Source organism: Canis lupus, chromosome 10 (assembly GCF_003254725.2).
Source record: "Canis lupus dingo isolate Sandy chromosome 10, ASM325472v2, whole genome shotgun sequence".
Lineage (NCBI taxonomy): Eukaryota > Metazoa > Chordata > Mammalia > Carnivora > Canidae > Canis > Canis lupus.
Window position 1 is genome coordinate 47599364 of NC_064252.1, and position 19723 is coordinate 47619086.

At 36.1% G+C, this 19723-nt stretch overlaps 1 protein-coding gene across 9 annotated transcripts in view; it reads right to left on the reverse strand.

The window, feature by feature from the left end:
• The window catches only part of PREPL (prolyl endopeptidase like), a 70292-nt gene that overhangs the window by 27468 nt on the left and 23101 nt on the right, over positions 1-19723 (reverse strand). For all 9 annotated transcript variants that reach the window (XR_007413603.1, XR_007413601.1, XR_007413602.1 and 6 more), the window contains 2 exons: positions 7477-7693; positions 6712-6897 (listed from right to left, as the gene is read on the reverse strand). Coding sequence is in view for 5 of the 9 variants with exons in the window: in XM_025465443.3 (XP_025321228.1) it covers positions 6712-6897; positions 7477-7693 (403 nt within the window). In the remaining 4 variants the exon portion in view is untranslated. The remainder of the gene's footprint in view (positions 1-6711; positions 6898-7476; positions 7694-19723) is intronic.

A 19723-nucleotide genomic window follows, 5' to 3' on the forward strand; every position in this document is an offset into this window, starting at 1 on the left:
TTCAGTTTTAGCATTCTACCAGCAAATCATTTATTTCACTGAAAGATTAAGACATACATGCTGAAAGAAAATTGGCCCAAGCATGTAAACACCTCCTGTAAACTGACATTAATACAAAGCAAGAAACTTTTCACAATTTGCTTAAATTAAATATTATAACCAATTAAAACATAACTTATTTTTGTGAAAAAAAAAATCAGGAAAAACTGATGATATGATGACCAAGGAGAGGAGACAAATATATTAAGGATTTTTACATTTCTGTTTTCAGATTGAGTTTTAAAAAGCCTTTTAGTCAAGTGCCTACTGGGCAGAGATGTTACATACAGAAATACTTTATAATCCACTCTTAGTTTGGCTTAAAGATTTTGTTCTTTGTGATTGACACTGTCTATGCATATTAATCAGTATTACCCAGTTCATGAAAGGCTCGGATCTATAAAATTTTCTTTAGGTATAACCTAGTATATAATGTAGTACTTGATTCCATGTGTTGATAACTCAGAACATTATAACATTATAACAAGGCCTAACATATTGGGAAATACAGAATAAATTAAAGACACAATGATGTTCCATTGGAGACACTCCTGGAAGCACCAAGCTTTGGTGAACACGGAAAATTACATTGCAGGGCACTACAGGACCTCTTCTTCATAAAGTCACCACTCTCAAGAACAAGAGACACAGGTGACTTTCCTAACACACAGAAAAAGGTGCAGAGACTTAAGACAAAATGAGAAGACAGGAATTTTTCCCAAATAAAAAGACAAGGTCATAGCCAGAGATCTTAAACGAAACAGATATAAGTAACATGCCTGATGGAGTTTAAAGCAATGATCATAAGGATACTCACTGGACATGAGAAAAGAGTGGAAGACATAAGTGAAACCATTAACAGAAATAAGGAATAACATAGAAGAGACAAAGGGTTCAATAAACGAAATGAGAAACACACCTGATGAAATGAATGAACAGCAGGCTGAAAGAAGCAGAGGAAAGAATTAATGACCTAGAATACAGAGTAACTGTAATCAAGATGAGCAAAAGAGAGAAAAAAGAATTATGCAAAACAAGAACAGACTTAGGGAACTTAGTGATGCCATCAAAACAGAATTAATATTAATATTATAGGAGTTCCAAAAAAAATTAAAGGAGTTCCAGAAAAAAAGAGAAAAAAGGGCAGAGAATTTATTTCAAGAAATAATAGCTGAAAACTTCCCTAATCTGGGGAAGGAAACCGATATCCAGATCCAGGAGGCATAGATAACCCTCCAATGAAATCCACAAAAGGGCAGCCCAGGTGGCTCAGTGGTTTAGCGCCACCTTCAGTCCAGGGCATGGTCCTGGAGACTCCGGATCGAGTCCCACGTCAGACTCCCTGCATGGAGCTGCTTCTCCCTCTGCCTGTGTCTCTGCCTCTCTGTCTCTATGAATAAATAAATAAAATCTAAAAAAAAAAAAAATCCACAAAAGCAGATCTACACCAAGATATACTGTAATTAAAATGACAAAATATAGTGATAAGGAAAAAATATTAAAAACAGCAAGACAAAAGAAGACAGTTGCATACAAAGGAAATCCCATAAGGTTATTGTGGGTTTTTCAGAAGAAATTTTCCAAGTCAGGAAGGAGTGACATGATGTATTTAAAGTGTGAACTGTGTGTGTGTGTGTGTGTGGGTGGCTCAGGTTAAGCATCAGGGTCCTGGGATGGAGTCCTGCATCCGGCACCCTGCTCCATGGGGAGCCTGCTCCTCCCTCTCCCTCTGCCTGTGCGCACACATGCATGTGCTGTCGCTCTCAAATAAATAACATCTTAAAAAAAAAAGTGCTGAATGGGAAAAACTTGCAGCCAAGAATACTCTATCTAGCAAAGCTACCATTTAGAATAGGAGGAGAGAGAAAGAGTTTTCTAGGCAAACAAACAAAAAAAACAAAACAAGGAGTTCATGACCACTAAACCAGCTCTGCAAGAAATCTTGAGGAGGAGTCTTTGAGTGGAAAAGAAAGATCAAAAAAGAGTATGACAGTAGGAAACACAAAAACAGTAAAAATGAATATTCCTGTAAAAAAATCAGTCAAGGAACTCAAAAGGATGTAAAATATGACACCATATACCTAAAACTTGGGGGAGGAGTAAAGAAACTTAAACAACTATCAACTAAATATAAACTTCTGCTATATGCAGAAGAGTGTTGTATTAAAACGTATCAAAAACCACTTATAAATATGCAAGGAATAAAGAGAAATCCAAATATATCAGTAAGAAAGAGAAAGAGAAGAAAGGATCAGAGAAAAACTGCATAAACCACCACAAGTAATAAAATGGCGATAAGTACATACCTATCAATAATTACTTTGAATGTAGATGGACTAAATGCTCTAATCAAAACATACAGGGTGACAGAATAGATAAAAAACAAGACCCATCTACATGCTGTCACAGGAAGCTCATTTTAGACCTAAAAACAGTTACAGATTGAAAGTGAGAGGATGCAGAAACATTTCATGCAAATAGATGTCAAAATAAACCTGGAGTAGCAATACTTACACAGGAAAAAATAGATTTTGAAACAAAAACTGTAACAAGAGACGAAGAACACTATATAATAATAAGGGGGAAACAACAAAAAGATGTAATAATTATAAATATTTATGCACCCAACATCGGAGCACCCAAATACATAAAACAGTTAATAAGAAACATAAAGGAACTAATTGGTAATATAATAATAATAACAGGAAACTTTCACATCCCACTTACATCAATGGACAGATCATCTAAAGAGAAAAATCAACAAGGAAACCATGGTTTTGAATGACACCCTGGACTAGATGAATTTAACAGATATACTCAGGACATTCCATCCTAAAATAAAATACACAATATTTTCAAATGCACATGGACCAAAACAGATGACGTATTAGGCCACAAAACAACCCTCAACAAATTTAAAGAGATGTAAGTCACATCATGCATTCTTTTCTGACCTCAATGTTATGGAACTAGAAGTAAACCACAAGAAAAAGTCTGGGAAGATCACAATTACATGGAGGTTAAATAACATGCTCCTAAACAATTAATGGGTCACCCAGAAAACAAATAAAAAATTATGTAGAAACAAATGAAAACACAATGTTGAGTTCAAAACCTTTGGGATGCAGCAAAAACAGTTCTAAGGGAACGTTATAGCAATATAGGCTTACCTCAAGCAATAAAAAAATCTCAACCCAATTTTACACCTAAAGGAGCTAGAAAAAGAACAAACAAAATCTAAAACTAGCAGAAGGTTAGGCACCTGGGTGGCAGAGTCGATTGAGCATCCAACTCTTGGTTTTGGGTTGGGTAGTGATCTTATCAGGGTGGTGAGATCAAGCCCTCTTTCAGGCTCTGTGCTCAGTGAGGAGTCTGCTTGAGACCCTCTCTCACCCCCTCTCTCCTAAATAAAGCTTAAAAAAATAAAAACAAGCCCAGCAGAAAGAAGGAAATACTAAAAGATTAGAAGAGAAATGTGATATAAAAACTAAAAAATAAAACCCCAAAACCTCCTCAAAACACCCTCAATAGATCAGTGAAATGAGGTGCTGGCTCTGTGGAAAAAAAATAAATAGAAATCAATACAGGTGATAAACTTCTAGCCAGACTTACCAAGAAAAAGAGAAAGGACCCAAAATAAATAAAATTACAAATGAGAGAGAAGAAATAGCAACAAACACCACAGAAATACAAAAAAAATCATAAGAAAATATTACGAAAAATTATATGCCAATAATTGTCCAATAAATTGGACAACCTAGAAGAAATGGGCAAATTCCCACAAATATATAACCTACCAAAACAAGAAAAATAAAAAATTTGAAAAGATTGGTAACCAGCAATGAAATCGAATCTGTAATCAAAAACAAAAACAAAAACAAAAAATCCCCACAACCCCCCGCCCCCCGCCCCACAAAATCCAAGACCAAATGGCTTCACAGGTGAATTCTACCGAACATTTAAGCAAGAATTAATACCTATTCTTTTCAAACTATTCCAAAAACTTGGAAATGAAGGAAAACTTTCAAATTCATTCTATGAGGCCAGGACTACCTTGATACCAAAACTAAAGACCCCAACAAAAAAAAGGAACTACAGGTCAGTATCTCTGAAGAACATAGATGCAAAAACCTTCAACACAATACTAGCAAACTAAATCCAACAATACATTAAAAACATCATTTACCACAACCAAGTGGGATTGGGTTGCAAGGGTGGTTCAATATTTACATATCAATCAATGTGATAATAGTACATTAGAAAGAGAAAGGATGAGAATCATATGATCATTTCAGTAGATGCAGAAAAAGCATTTGACAAAGTACAACATCCACTCATGATAAAAAAAACCATCAACAGAGTAGGTTTAGAGGGAACATAATAAAAGCCATTTATGAAAAACCCACAGTTAAAGTCATCTTAAATGGGGAAAACAGAGCCTTTCCCCTAAGGTCAGAAAGAAGTATGCTCTCATTTTATTCAACAGAGTTCTGCAAGTTCTAGCTCAGCAATCAGACAACGAAAAGAAAGAAAAGGCATCCAAATTGGTAAGAAGGAAAATTTTCACTATTTGTAGATGATATGATACTAGGAAATCTGAAAGATACCACCAAAAACCTGCTAGAACTGATAAATGAATTCAGTAAAGTTGCAGGATATAAAAATCAATGTAGAGCTACCTGTTGTATTTCTATACACAATAATGAACAGAATAGAAATTAAGAAACAATCCCATTTATAATTATACCAAAAATAATAGGAATAAATCTAACCAAAGGGGTAAAAGATCTGTACTCTGAAAACTATAAAACACCAATGAAAGGAACTGGAGAGGACACAAACAAATGGAAAGACCTTTCATGCTCATGGGTTGAAAGAAAAAACATTGCTGAAATGTTTGTACTACCCAAAGTAATTTACACATTTAGTGCAATCCCTATCAAAATACCAACAGTATTTTTTACAGAACCAGAACAAACAATCCTAAAGTTTATGTGCAACCACAAATGACCCCAAAGAGCCAAAGCAATCTTGAAAAAGAAAACCAAAGCTGGAGGCATCACAATTTCGGACTTCAAGGTATATCACAAAGCCATAGTGACCAAAACAGTATGGAATTGGCACAAAAACAGACATATGAATCAACAGAATGTAATAGAAAATCCAGAAATAAACCCCCAACTCTATGGTCAATTAATCTTTGAGAAAAAGATAAAGAATATCCAATGGGAATAAAGATAATTTCGTAAACTCCCACAAATGGTGCTGGGAAAACTGGACAGCCAGTTTACATACAAAAGAATGAAACTGGACCACTTTCTTACACCACACACACACAAAAACTCAAAATGAATTAAAGACCTAATTGTGAGACCTGAAACCATAAAAATTCCAGAAGAGAGTACAGGCAAGATCAGCCATACAACCTGATTCTAGATATGTCCCCTGAGGCAAGGGAAACAAAAGCAAAAATAAACAAATTGGGACTACATCAAAATAAGCTTCTGCACAGCAAAGGAAACTAAGCTAAAAGGCGACCTACAGGATGGAAGAAGAGATTTGTAAATGACATATCCCATAAAGGGCTAATATCTAAAATATTTAACTTAAAGAACTCAACCCCCCCAAAATAAATAATCCAATTAAAAATGGGCAGAAAATATGAGAAGGCATTTCTTAAAGAAGATATGGCCAGCAGACATATGAAAAGATGTTCATTTTCACTCATCAGTAAAATACAAATCAAAACTACAATGAGATGCCACCTCACACCTGTCAGAATGGCTAAAATAAACAGAAGAAACAACTGGTTTGGGCAACATGTGGAGAAAAAGGCACCCTACCTCTTTGCACTGTTGATAGGAATGCAAATTGGTACAGACACAGTGGAAGACAATATGGAGGTTCCTCAAAAAGTTAAAAACAGAAGTAATCTACTATCCAGCAATCACACTACTGGATTTTACCCAAAGAATAGAAAAATATGTATTCAAGGAAAATGGAAGCCTTTCCCCTTTCCTTCAGCACCTAGTACCTGACCTACATGTGAATGCTACTTTACCATGGCGCAATAAGGTTGGTATATTCACCAATTTTAACAAGTTCACTTGTATAGGCAGATTTTCTTGGCTGGCAGCCACAGGCAATACCACCAAGTTAGCCTAGAAGGCAGATGTGCCACTATCACACCTCTGCTGCAGCAGGGAGCACTGCCACCTCTCCCTTAAAACCTTGGCAGGTAAGAAAATTGGCAAAAGAAGATGGTGCAGACATAAAGGCAGAAATATAGTGGGCACAGCTACTATCCCTACTGGGGTTATAGGATGGGAGCAGCAAGCAGAATCTGGTTAGCTGTCAAGCTGGCCTGAGCTATCAGCATACCTAAAATTGTAGAGATGTATGATATACAGAGATAAGGAAAGAGAAAAATAGGACACTTCTAAAGTTCATGCTGTAAGACAGTATTTTAAGTAAAACTTTATTAAAAGCAAGGTCCTCTAAATAATTCTAAAATAAACCTCCTAAACATGAAAAAACCTTGTCTGCTACATGTCATTTAAATTACACTTCTTTTCAGGAAAAAGTACACTGCTATTATTCAAAATTTGATGTTCTGTTAAGCTAAGCTATATGGATTTTGATTAATAGTAATCTTTTGGAAATTAAGCATACCTTCAGAGACCGAACTGAATCATCAGCCAGACCAATCACATTAACATAAAGCAGATTGCTGTGCTTCAGGAACAGAACACAGTGATCCTTAAACATATCCAGGTCTACTACTTTCGTATTTCTCTTCATTGTGAAAAATAAATCCCAGTTCATAATAGCAGGGGTATCAGCTGCTGTTCTCATGAGCTGTGTGAAACAAAGTCAGAAGAGATCTAGGTAGCAAAATGTGATGACTACAGCATCCAGAAAACTAGTCCGTATTAATCTGCACTGTTTTACGAAGAGCCAAAGAACTGAACTCCGCCCCAGAGCTGCAGTGTGTCTGTTATCACGTGAATGCTCATGTGATGAGGCAGCAGGGCCTAGTGCTCACCTTACAGCAAACCGATGTGTGGGGATGCATTCAAGAGCCTAGCTGGGATCAGAACTGCCTAGCTGAGATCAATCCAAATTGCTAAATTATAAAAATTATGAGTTTATAAAAGTTTGTTCTTTCGAATCATTAAGTTTGGCTTTGATAACTGGTAAAGATCAGTACGTTCCATTTACTAACCTTTTTAGGCATAATTATATAGAAGCATTATATCTAAGGGAAGAGAAATCGGACTGGTTATGGGTAGGAAGGTAGCATCAATTTCTACGCTTTACCAAAAACCTTTATTTTTTAACCAAATGCCAAAACAGTTAATTATTAGAGCAAGAAATGTTGATGGAAGTATGACACTTTTCAAAGCTCAAATAAGTACACGGAGAATCCCGGATTACCTTGAATTCTGTAGGCTCGCCAACATTAGTGAGAATGTATAATTCATCATCTCTATGTTCAACGTAGTAAAGGACTCCATGTATTCGTTTCTGGATAAGTACTGGTGGATCCCAAGGGCTTAGGCCATCTATTAGCCACACTTCAGAAGTAGTCTTATTCATAATATTTATGGTAAGGAAACGACTGTCTTTTGTAAGATAAAGGAAAACAAAGTAGCTGCACACGCATACAGAGAAAGAGAAGAAAATCCAGTAAGTTTCAAAGGCATGCTACCTTAAAGACAACATCTCACTGCTTGTTGTACATATGTTGATTTATAATGCAGACAAAAATGAAAAACTCCTTGTTTTTAGTGAATATTGCTTATACATGAAAAAAACTGGCTATTATTTTTCTCAATTCCTTCACAAAGGTATTCAAAACCATTTTTTCTCTAACATTTTCTTATGAACATTTTTCAAACCTATAGAAAAGTTGAAAATGTCAGGTAAATACCTATATACCCACCAAGATTCAATTATTACCAATATTTTGCTATATTTCCTTTATCACATTATCTGTGTATCCATCAATCCAACTTTTTCTGACTGCATCTTACGGTCAACTGTAGACATCATCTAACTCTCACTTAATCACAATAATTACAGGGCTTTTGCTGGGAAGAGGAAATAAACTTCTTAGAGGAGTAGGGAAGAAGAGAGACAGAGTTTACTCTGTTCCTCCTCTGCGTGCATGTTGGCTTTTTTCTCCCTCCCAGTTTTTATAACAGAGTAGAAATAACAAAAACAGAAATAGGAAGAAAAACCCTTGCAATCTCAACACATTAAAAAAATTAATATAACGATTTTAATTTTTTTCTATTTTTCCTTCCCAAGTTTATTTGCATTTCATGCATGCCTGCTCCACTTTATTTTTATTTTTTTATTTATTTTTATTTTTTATTTTTTATTTTTTATTTTTTTTAATTTTTTTAATTTACTATTTATTTTTATGATAGTCACACAGAGAGAGAGAGAGAGAGAGAGAGAGAGAGGCAGAGACACAGGCAGAGGGAGAAGCAGGCTCCATGCTCCGGGAGCCCGACATGGGATTCGATCCCGGGTCCTCAGGATCGCGCCCTGGGCCAAAGGCAGGCGCCAAACCGCTGCGCCACCCAGGGATCCCTTTATTTTTATTTTTTAAATTTTATTTTTTTTTTGCCTGCTCCAACTTTTAAATTAATTTTTTATTAATATTCAAGTACAGATGATACATAATTGCCTATTAGTTCAGGCATACAATATAGTGATTAGACAACTATATACATTACTCAATGTTCATCACAATATATGTGGGGTTACCATTTGTTACCATACAACATTATTACAATATTATTGAGTATATTCCCTATGCTGTACTTTTTATCTCCATGACTTATTTTATTCATGCATATCTTTAAACTGATATAAGTAGAATATAGATGCAGTTTCATATTCTGCATTTGTGACTTCACATAATATCAGCACCCCCCTACCTTAGTTTTCATGCTCATTTTTTTAATGGCTACCTACTATTCTATCATGCTGCATTATCAGAATTTTAAAACTTTGTATTTTAATGTTTATAATATTATTATAAATTCATTATAATAGAGAACATAACAGAGAACTTCACGAAGACAGTTCCTCCTCCCTGGCCTTTACAGTTATTTCCCTGAGATAAATTCTTAATAATGGAAATGCTAATTTAATTAAACAATATTTTTAATGACCTTTATTTTTTAAAGATTTTATTTATTTATTTATTCATGAGAGACACAAGAAAGAGAGGCACAGACAGGCAGAGGGAGAAGCAGGCTCCATTCCATACAGGGAGCCTGAAGTGGGACTTGATCCCTGGTCTCCAGGACCACAAACCGCTGAGCCACCCAGGCTGCCCTTTTTAATGACTCTTGACACATAAATCAAATGATATCCCAAGAACATTATATTAATTCAGACTGACATATTGACTGGATGTCTTTAAATGCTATATTTATATATTATTATTTTTAAAAGATTTTATTTATTCATGAGAGACACAGAGAGAGGGAGAGAGGCAGAGACACAGGCAGAGGGAGAAGAGAAGCAGGCTCCACGCAAGGAGCCCAATGTGGGACTCGATCCCAGGTCTCCAGGATCACACCCTGGGCTGAAGGCGGCACTAAACTGCTGAGCCACCTGGGGTGCCCTCTATTTTTATTATTAATCCATACTGAAAATACTGAAAAATACAGAGAAGAATGATAATCCTGGATCTTACAACACAGAGATAAGCATGGCTAATTTTTTAAAAAGATTTTATTTATTTATTTATGTTCTTAAAATATTTTATTTATTTATTCATGAGAGACACAGAAAGAGGCAGAGACATAGGCAGAGAGAGAAGCAGGCTCCATGCAGGGAGCCTGATGTGGGACTGACTTGATCCCAGAACTCCAGGATTACACCCTGAGCTGAAGGCAGACACTCAACCACTGAGCCACCCAGGCATCCCAATTTTATTTATATTTTTGACACAGAGAGGTAGAGGTAGCACAAGTAAGGGGAGCCACAGGTAGAAGGAGAGGGAAAAGCAGGCTCTCTGCAGAGCAAGGAGACCGATGTGGGATTCGATCCCATCATGACCTGAGCTGAAGGCAGATGCTTAACCGAGTAAGCCACCCAGGCACCCCAAGCATGGCTAATATTCCTTCTGTATTGGTCGTTAACATGTTTGTCAATTGTTATTTCTTCTGGGATGTGTCCTTGTCCATTTTAAACTTGGGATGTAGTTTAAATTATTAGTCTATAAACATCACTTCATAAATTAAGGATATTAACTTGCCCTTTTGCTGAAAATACTTTCCCCCATTTTGCCATCTGGATTTTGTTTATAATGGCTTCTGACGTAAAAGTTTAATATTTTAGGTAACCAAGAATACTGTCACACCTTTTGTAATTTCTTTTTTTTTCTTTTTTTTTTTTTTTTAAGATTTTTACTTATTTATGAGAGACACACACAGAGAGGCAGAGACACAGGCAGAGGGAGAAGCAGGCTCCCTGCAGGGAGTCTGATGCGGGACTCGATCCCAGGATCCTGGGACCACGACCTGAGTCAAAGGCAGCCGCTCAACCCCTGAGCCACCCAGGTGCCCTTTGTAATTTCTTCTATTGATTTTATGCTTTGGAAATATTTTATCCAAGTTAAGTGAGGTACTTATAATGTCACCTAGGTTTTGGATAGTTTTATCAATTGATTCTTTACATCTTTTAGGAATGTATGCTGATACACAAAGTGATGAAAAATTTAAGCTGGGGTGGGAAGGTACAGAGAATCTTAAGCAGGCTCCATGCCCATCATGGAACTTGACATGGGGCTTGATCTAACAACCCTGATATCATGACCTGAGCCAAATTGAAGAGTGGGATGCTCAACTGACTGAGCCACCCAAGTATCCTGATGAAAATTATTTTTGTCCACATATTATTTCCTGTACCATTAAAAAATAATACCCATTCAGGGGCACCTGGGTGGCTCAGTCAGTTAAGTGTCCAACTCTTCATTTCTTTCTTTTTTTTAAAAAAATATTTTATTTATTTATTCATGAGAGAGAGAGAGGCAGGGACATGGGTAGAGGGAGAAGCAGGGTCCCTCTGGGGAGTCTGATGTAGGACATGATCCCAGGACCCCAGGATCATGACCTGAGCCAAAGGCAGCTGCTTAACCACTGAGCCACCCAGGTGTCCTTGATTCTTCATTTCTCCTGAGGTCATGACCTCAGGTTCCTAGGATAGAGCCCTGTGTTGGGCTTTGCAGTCAGCAGGGAGTCTGCTTTTTTCCCTTTTCCCCACTTGTGCATCAAGTGCATTCTCTCTCTCAAATAAATAAATCTTTAATAATACCCATTCATTTTTCATTAGTCTTGATGTCTCTTTATCCTGTAAGTTGTTTTTATTATTTATTTATTAAAAAGATTTTATTTATTTATTCATGAGAGACACAGGGAGAGAAAGAGGCAGAGACACAGGCAGAGGGAGAAGCAGGCTCCATGCAGGGAGCCCAATGCAGGACTTGATCCCAGGACCTCAGGATCACGCCCTGAGCTGAAGGCAGATGCTCAACTGCTGAGCCACTCAGGCGTCCCTTTCATATAAGTTTTTATACATATAAATTTTAGAGTTATCTATTCCGGTTTCTATTATACGTCTGTCAATTTGTATTAACTATTGTAGGTTCACGTGTTTTAAAATTTTTTTTTTTTTTTTTTTTATTTATGATAGTCACAGAGAGAGAAAGAGAGGCAGAGACACAGGCAGAGGGAGAAGCAGGCTCCATGTACCAGGAGCCCGATGTGGGATTCGATCCCGGGTCTCCAGGATCACGCCCTGAGCCAAAGGCAGGCGCCAAACCGCTGCGCCACCCAGGGATCCCGGTTCACGTGTTTTAATACATGATTGTAGGACAAGTCTCTTACTCTTGGCTTGATCTTTATTTTCAACACTATCTTTGCTATTTTCAATACTTTTTATCTATTTATTTTTGTTTGATGATGACACAGGTAATCAAAAGATAAATTACTTGGTCAATTACTTGGCAGATATGTGGTCATATGAGTGTCAAAATACAACTGGCTTTACAGGTAAAATTTCCTTAGAAAGAGAAGACAAGTCATGGTAATCACAAAGCAAAAACCTACAGAAAACATACAAAAGATAAAAAGAAGGGAATCAAACCACAGCATTACAGAAAATTGTAAATTCACAAAGGAAGATAGCAAAAGTGGAAGAAAGGAGTATGGGAACTACCAAATAGTTAGAAAACACTAATAAGATGGCATTAGTAACTTCTTACCTATCAATGATTACTCTAAATGTTAATGGATTAAGTTCTCCAATCAAATGGCACAGACTGGTTGAATGGACAGATAAAAAGACCCAACTATATAATGCCTATACGAGATTCACTTCGGCATCAAGGACACATACAGGCTCAAGATGAGAGCATGTAAAAAGGAATTTCATGCAAGTAGAAACCAAAAGAGAGCAGGAGTAGCCATATTAATATCAGATTAAAAAAAATACACTTTAACTCAAAAGCTGTTAACAGAAGATAAAGAAGGCCATTATATTAAAAAAAAAAGAAGGTCATCATATAATTATAAAAAGGTCAGTTCATCAAGAAGATATAACAGTTGCAAATATGCTAATCATTATCTTAACTTTCAGGGAGTGGTAATCATTGATCACAGATTCTCCATAAGCAAATAATGAAAAAGTTTGAAATATCATAATAACTACCATAAAGTGACAGAGACATGAAGTGAGCAAGTGCTGTTGAAAAAATGGTGCCAATAGGCTTGCTCCACACAGGACTGCAACAAAAAGCACTTGTGAAGTGCAATAAACAAGGTATGCCTATATGCACTCAATATCAGAGCGCCTAAATGGATTAAGCAAATACCAACAGATCTGAAAGGAAAAATAGACAATACAATAATAGCAGGGGACTATAATACCCCATTTCAACAATGCAGAGATCACCCAGGCAGAAAATCAGTATGAAAATGTTGGACTTGGATTTGAACCATGTACACTTAAGACAAAGTGGATGTAACAGACATATACAGACCATTCCATTCAACAGCAGCTGAATACATTCTTCTTAAGTTATACATTAATAGAATAAAAGGAATAGTCTCCGTGACAGATCATATGTTAGGTCACAAAACAATTATTATCAAATTAAAGAAGACTGAACTCATACCAAGTATCTTTTCTAACCGCAATAGTAATTCATAAGAGAAAATCTGGAAAATTCACAAATACATGGAAATTAAGTAATACACCATTGATTAAGCAATGAGTCAAAGAAAAATGGAAGTAAAAAACAATTTTGGACAAATGAAGATAGCAATATAACATACCAAAACTTAGGGATACAGCAAAAGTACTTCTAAGAGGGAAGTTTATAGTGATAAATGCCTACATTAAGAAATATCTTGGGGTGCCTGGGTGATACAGTGTTAAGTCTCTGACTACTCTTGGTTTTCATCTCAGGTTGTAATCTCAAGATTGGGAACTCAAGGCCCACACTGGGCTCTGTGCTCAGCATGGAGTCTGCTTAAGTTTCACTCTCTCTGCCCCTTCCCACCACTCTTTCTCTCAAATAAATAAACCTTCTTTTTTTTAAGGCTTACTTTTTTAAAAAAAAGATTTTATCCATTTATTTGGGGGAGTTGCAGGGGTGGAATGCATGAGCAGGGGGGAGGGGCAGAAGAAGAGGGAGGAGCAGGCTTCTTATGGAGCAGGGAGACTGATTCAAGGCCCGATCCCAGTACCCTGGGATCATGACCTGAGCCTAAGGCAGACATTTAACCGACTGAGTCACCCAGGTGCCCCTCAAATAAATAGATCTTAAAAAGATTCAAATAGGGGCATCTGGCTGGCTTAGTTGGTAGAGTATGCAACTCTTGATCTCAGGGTAGTAAGTTCAAGCCTACCTTGGGTGTGGAGCCTACTTAAAAAAAAAAAAAAGGAAAAAAAAAAGGGAAATATCTCAGATAAACGATCTAACATTATGCCCCCCAAAATTAGAAAAACAAAAAATAAGTCCAATGTTAGCAGAAGAAAGGAACAAAGATCAGAGCAGAAGTAAATTAAGGAGACCAGAAAAACAAGAGAAAAGATGAACAAAACTAAGAGCCACTTTTTGAAAAGATAAAACCGACAAACTTTTAGCTACCCAAGGAAAAAAGAAGACTCAAAATCAGAAAGGAAGAGGACACATTACAGCTAATAGCATGGAATCAAAAGGAGCATAAGATTATCATGGATAATTACATGCCAACAAATTAAATAACTTAGAAAAAATGATAAATTCCTAGAAACAACCTATCAAGATTAAATCATGAAGAAATAGAAATTTTGAACAGCCCAATAAAGAGTAAGGAGAGGGATGCCTAGGTGGCTCAGTGGTTGGGCATCTGCCCTTGGCTCAGGTCATGATCCCTGGGTCCTGGAATCAAGTCCCACATTGGGCTCCACACAGGGAGCCTGCTTCTCTCTCTGCCTATGTCTTGGTGTCTCTCTCTGTGTCTCTCATGAATAAATAAAATATTTAAAAGAATAAGGAGAATGAATTAGTAATCAAAAATTTCTCAGCAAAGAAAAGCCTGGGACTATGGGACTAGATGGACTCACTGGTGAAATCTACTAAACATTTTTTTAAAAAGATTTTATTTATTCATTCATGGGGGGCGGTGGGGGGGGGGGGAGCAGAGACACAGGCAGAGGGAGAAGCAGGCTCCACACAGGGAGCCCAATGTGGGACTTGATCCTGGGACTCCAGGATCACGCCCTGGGCTAAAGGCAGGCACTAAATTGCTGAGCCACCGAGGGATCCCTCTACTAAACTTTTAAAGAATTAGCATCAATCCTTTTTAAACTATTCCAAAAAAATTAAAGAGAAGGAAACACTTTCAACTCATTTTACCAGGCCAGTATTACCCATTACAAAAGCCAAATAAAGACACTATAAGAAAACTATCCAATATCCCTGGTGAATATAGATAAAAAATACTCAACAAAATGCAAGCAAACTAATTCAACAGCGCACTGAAAAGATTATTCATCATGCTCAAAATTAATCCCTGAGATACAAAAATAGTTCAAACATATGCAAATCAATGAATGTGATACAGTAATAGAATAAAAGATAAAAATCACATGATGATCTCAATAAATACAGAAAAAGCATGTGACAAAATTCAAAATCCATTCACAACTGGATATGGAACAAATGTTACTCAACATTACAAAGGCCATATATTACAAAGGTCCATATATATGGACAAGTCCATAGTTAACACCATATTCAATGGTGAAAAGCTGAACAGTTTTTTCTTCCTCTTGAGATCAGTAACTACACACAATCACTCTCACTATTTCTAATCAACACAGTACTAGAAGTGTTAGCCAGGACAATCAAGCAAGAAAAAGAAATAAAAAGCATCCAAATTAGAAAGGATTTGCAGGTGGTATGATTTTGTATATAGAAAACCTCAAAGGTTTCACTGTAAAACTAATAAATGAATTCAGTAGTTGCAGATGTGAAATCAACATCTAGAATCAGTTGTGTTTTGATATACTAACAGTAAAATGTCTGAAAAAGAAACAAAACAACCGCATTTAAAATAGCATCATAAAACAAACATTTAGGAATAAATATAATCACAGAGGGAAATGATCTGTACATTGAAAACTTAAGATTTTGATGAAAGAAAATAAAGACACAAATAAATGGAAAGATAGGCCATACTCATGATTTAGAAGAATGAGTATCATTAAAAGGTCCACACTTTCCAAAGCCATCTATACTCTGAATTCAATCCCTAATTTCCAATGGCATTTTTTACAGAAGTAGAAAAAATAATCCCCAAATTTGTAGAGAACCACAAAAGATCTCAAATAGCCAAAGCAATTGTGAGAAAGTAGTAAAAGGCATCATACTTTCTGATCCCAAACTCTATTACAAAGCTATACTAATCAGAACAGCATTGTACTGACATAAAAATAGATACTTGGTGTGGGGGTGGGGAGTTCCTGGGTGGCACTCAGTCAATTGAACATCTGACTTTTGGTTTCAGCTCAGGTCATGATCTCAGGGTCATGAGACTGAGCTCCATGCTTGGTGGGGATTCTGCTTGAGACTTTCTCTCTCTTTTTCTCTGCCCCCCTCACTTATGTGCACAGTCTCTAATAAATAAATAAATAAATCTTAAAAAAATAGACACTTGGATCACTGGAATAGAACTAAGAACACAGAAACAAACTCTTGAATATATGGTCAATACATATGTATATTTGTTTACATAGAATGTATATACCAATATAAATATATTTATATGTAATATATAAATATATATAATACATAAATATTTGTGTAAATGCTTATACATATAAATATATATATTTACATGTATATATTTATTTGATAAGGGAGCCAAGAATACTCAGAAGGGAATGGAAAATCTCTTCAAGAAACTATTGGGAAAACTGGATAATCCTAAGCTATTGAAATTACCATCCTAATAAAATTGGACCCTATCATACACGACTCACAAAAATTAACTTGAAATAGATTTAACCATAAGACCTGACATTGTGAAACTCCTAGAAGAAAATATAGGGAAAAAGCTCCTTGACATAAATGTCTTGGCAATGTTTTTTTTAATGATACCATAAGTACAAACAGATAGATAAGTAAGTGGGACCACATTCAACCAAGAAGCTTCTACATAGCAAAAGAAACAACAAATTGAAAAGGCAACCTGTGGAATGAGATAAAGTATTTGCAAACCATATATCTGATAAAGGGTTAACATTCAAAATATATAAGAAACCCCTATACCTCAAAAAAAAAAATCTTATTTAAAAATGGGCAGAAGACTTGAAGAGACATTTTCCCAAAGAGATACAAATGGCCAACAGATACATGAAAAGATGTTCTACATCACTAATCATGAGGGAAATGCAAATCAAAATCACAATATCACTTCTAACATGTTAGAATTATCAAAAAAGACACATAGTAAGTGGTAACTGATGTTAGTGAGTATGTGGAGAAAAGGAAACCCTTGTGTACTGCTGGTGAGAATGTAAACTGATACAGCTATTAGGGCAAAAAAAAAAAAAAGGGGGTTCTCCAAAAAAAATTTAAAAAGGAGAGGCACCTGGATGGTTTAGTGAGTTAGGCATCTGACTCTTGGTTTCAGTTTAGGTCATGATCCCAGAGTCATGGGATCAAGCCCCGTGTTGGATTCTGTGCTCACTAGGGAATCTGTTTGAGATTTTCTCCCTCTCCCATTTTCTCTCTGCCCCTCATCCGGCTTGCAAGTGCACTCTCTCTCAAATAAAATCTTAAATCAAAAAAGGATTCATATGATTGAATCCATATGATTCAATCATCCCACTTCTGGGTACTATCTAAAGGAAATGGAGTCTGGATCACAATGAGGTATCTGTCCTTCCAAGTTCACTAGTATTAACAATAGCCAAGGTGTGGAAACCACCGAAGTGTCCACTGATGGATGAATAAGGAATACACACACACACACACACACACACACTGTGGAGTATTATTCAGCCATAACAAAGGGAAATCCTGCCATTTGCCACAACATGGATTGACCTTGAGGGCATTATGCTAATAGGTCAAACAGAAAAAGACAAATACTGCATAATGTCACTTATACGTGGAATCTACAAAAGCGAAACTCACAGAAAGATAGTAGAATGGTGGCCAGGGGCTGAGAGCTGGGCGAAATGGGGGAAGATAACCAATAAAGGGTTCGTTTGTTCATTCATTCATTCATTTGGGGGGGGGGGCGGGTGGCCCAGGGCCCACTGGAGAGCCTAACGTGGAGCTTGTTCTCACAACCCTGAAATCATGACCTCAGCTGAAATCAACAGTCGAATGCCTGACAGATGCCCCCATATCTTCAATTATATAAGATGAATAAGATGTAGGGATTGAATGTCCAGCATGATGACTATAGCTAGCAGTACAGTATTATATACTCAAAAGTAGCCAAGACAGATTTTAAATGTTCCCACCATACACAAAAAAGTGGTAATCTGTGAGATGATTGAGATATTAACTACCTCTCTGTGTTAATCATTTTGTAATAGGTATATGTATCAAATCACCACATATACCTTCAAATTGTCTTATATGTTAATTACATTTCAATAAAGCTGAAAAAAGTAAAACTTTAAAAAAAATGTGTGCATAACAAAACAAGTTATAGAATGATATAAAAGAACTTTTAATTCAAGGAAAAGACAAGGAATGTAAAGAACTAAGGCCAATTCATTCTCCTATTTATTTCTATTTCTATATATATATATAGAAATATATATTTTTATATTTATATATAAAAATAAAATCTATATATATACATATAAAAGATTTTATTTATCTATTCATGAGAGACACAGAGAGAAAGAGAGAGGCAGAGACACAGGCAGAGGGAGAAACAGGCTCAATGCAGGGAGCCCGATGCAGGACTCGATCCTGGGTCTCCAGGATCATGCCCTGGGCTGAAGTCAGCGCTAAATCGCTGAGCCACCTGGGTTGCCCTGATACTTATTATTTTTTTTCTGATACTTATTTTTAAACTTGAAATATATTTTGCCTGATCATGAAAATAATTCTGCCTAGTGTTAAAAATAAGTTGATATCATACTATTCATTTTTCTCACCTAGTACGGTATTTTTGAATTAATTTTAATTTATGATTTAGTAGCAACACATACTTTTTTTTTTGAGTATAGGTGATGTACAATGTTACATTAGTTTCAGGTGTACAACAGTGATTTGATAAGTTTATGTTATTCTATGTTTACCACAAGGTCACATACACTTTAAATTCTGCTATATACTGCTAAGAATCCAATGGTTAAAAGGTACTCACAGTCATCACTGAACTCAGATTTTAGCTTGAAAGAGAGAAACTGACCTAAGTGCACCATTTACTCAATGGGCTCAATGAATGGCAATAATACAGGCCTAGAATTCTAGTTATCAATAAAGACACAAAGGTAAAAGTGACTAAGTCTCTGTTCATAATCTAGCAGTTCTAGGTTGTTTTTATGAAATTACATATAGGGACCATGCTGTAGTACACAAAATCAATTTCAATTTTAATAAGCAAACATGTCTTTTTATTAATTACACTGGTTGTGACCGTTATGCCTGCATGGGTAGCAAACTCTAATTTCCCATTCTGCAGTATTATTGGCTATGTTAAGTGATGAGTCTGAAATGATTTGCAAAGTTTTTTAATTTGCATAAATAATTTAAAGATAGGTATAGGTATGGAAGAAACACAGAAGCACAAAATAAACCAGAAAGACTTTTGGAATCAATATGTGAGTGTCATTATCCAAATCCCAAGCATGACCTAGGTAAAGTAATTACCAAGGGTACAGAAACTGAGCAAGAAATGGCTTGTCCAAGATCAAACAATCTGTGTAAGAAATAAGGCTAGAACCATCTACCACGTAGAGGAAAAGGGGACATTCCAGGCTAATTTCATTTTTCACTCAAGAATTTAGGTTCTACTGCAAAGGAAGGGCAGTATCAAGTACTAGAAGATGCAGGAGTCTGGTTTTTTACCTAATCAACTGTATAATTTCATGTAAATCTTTAACTGTCTCTAGATTTCAAAAAACTACTTTCTAAAAG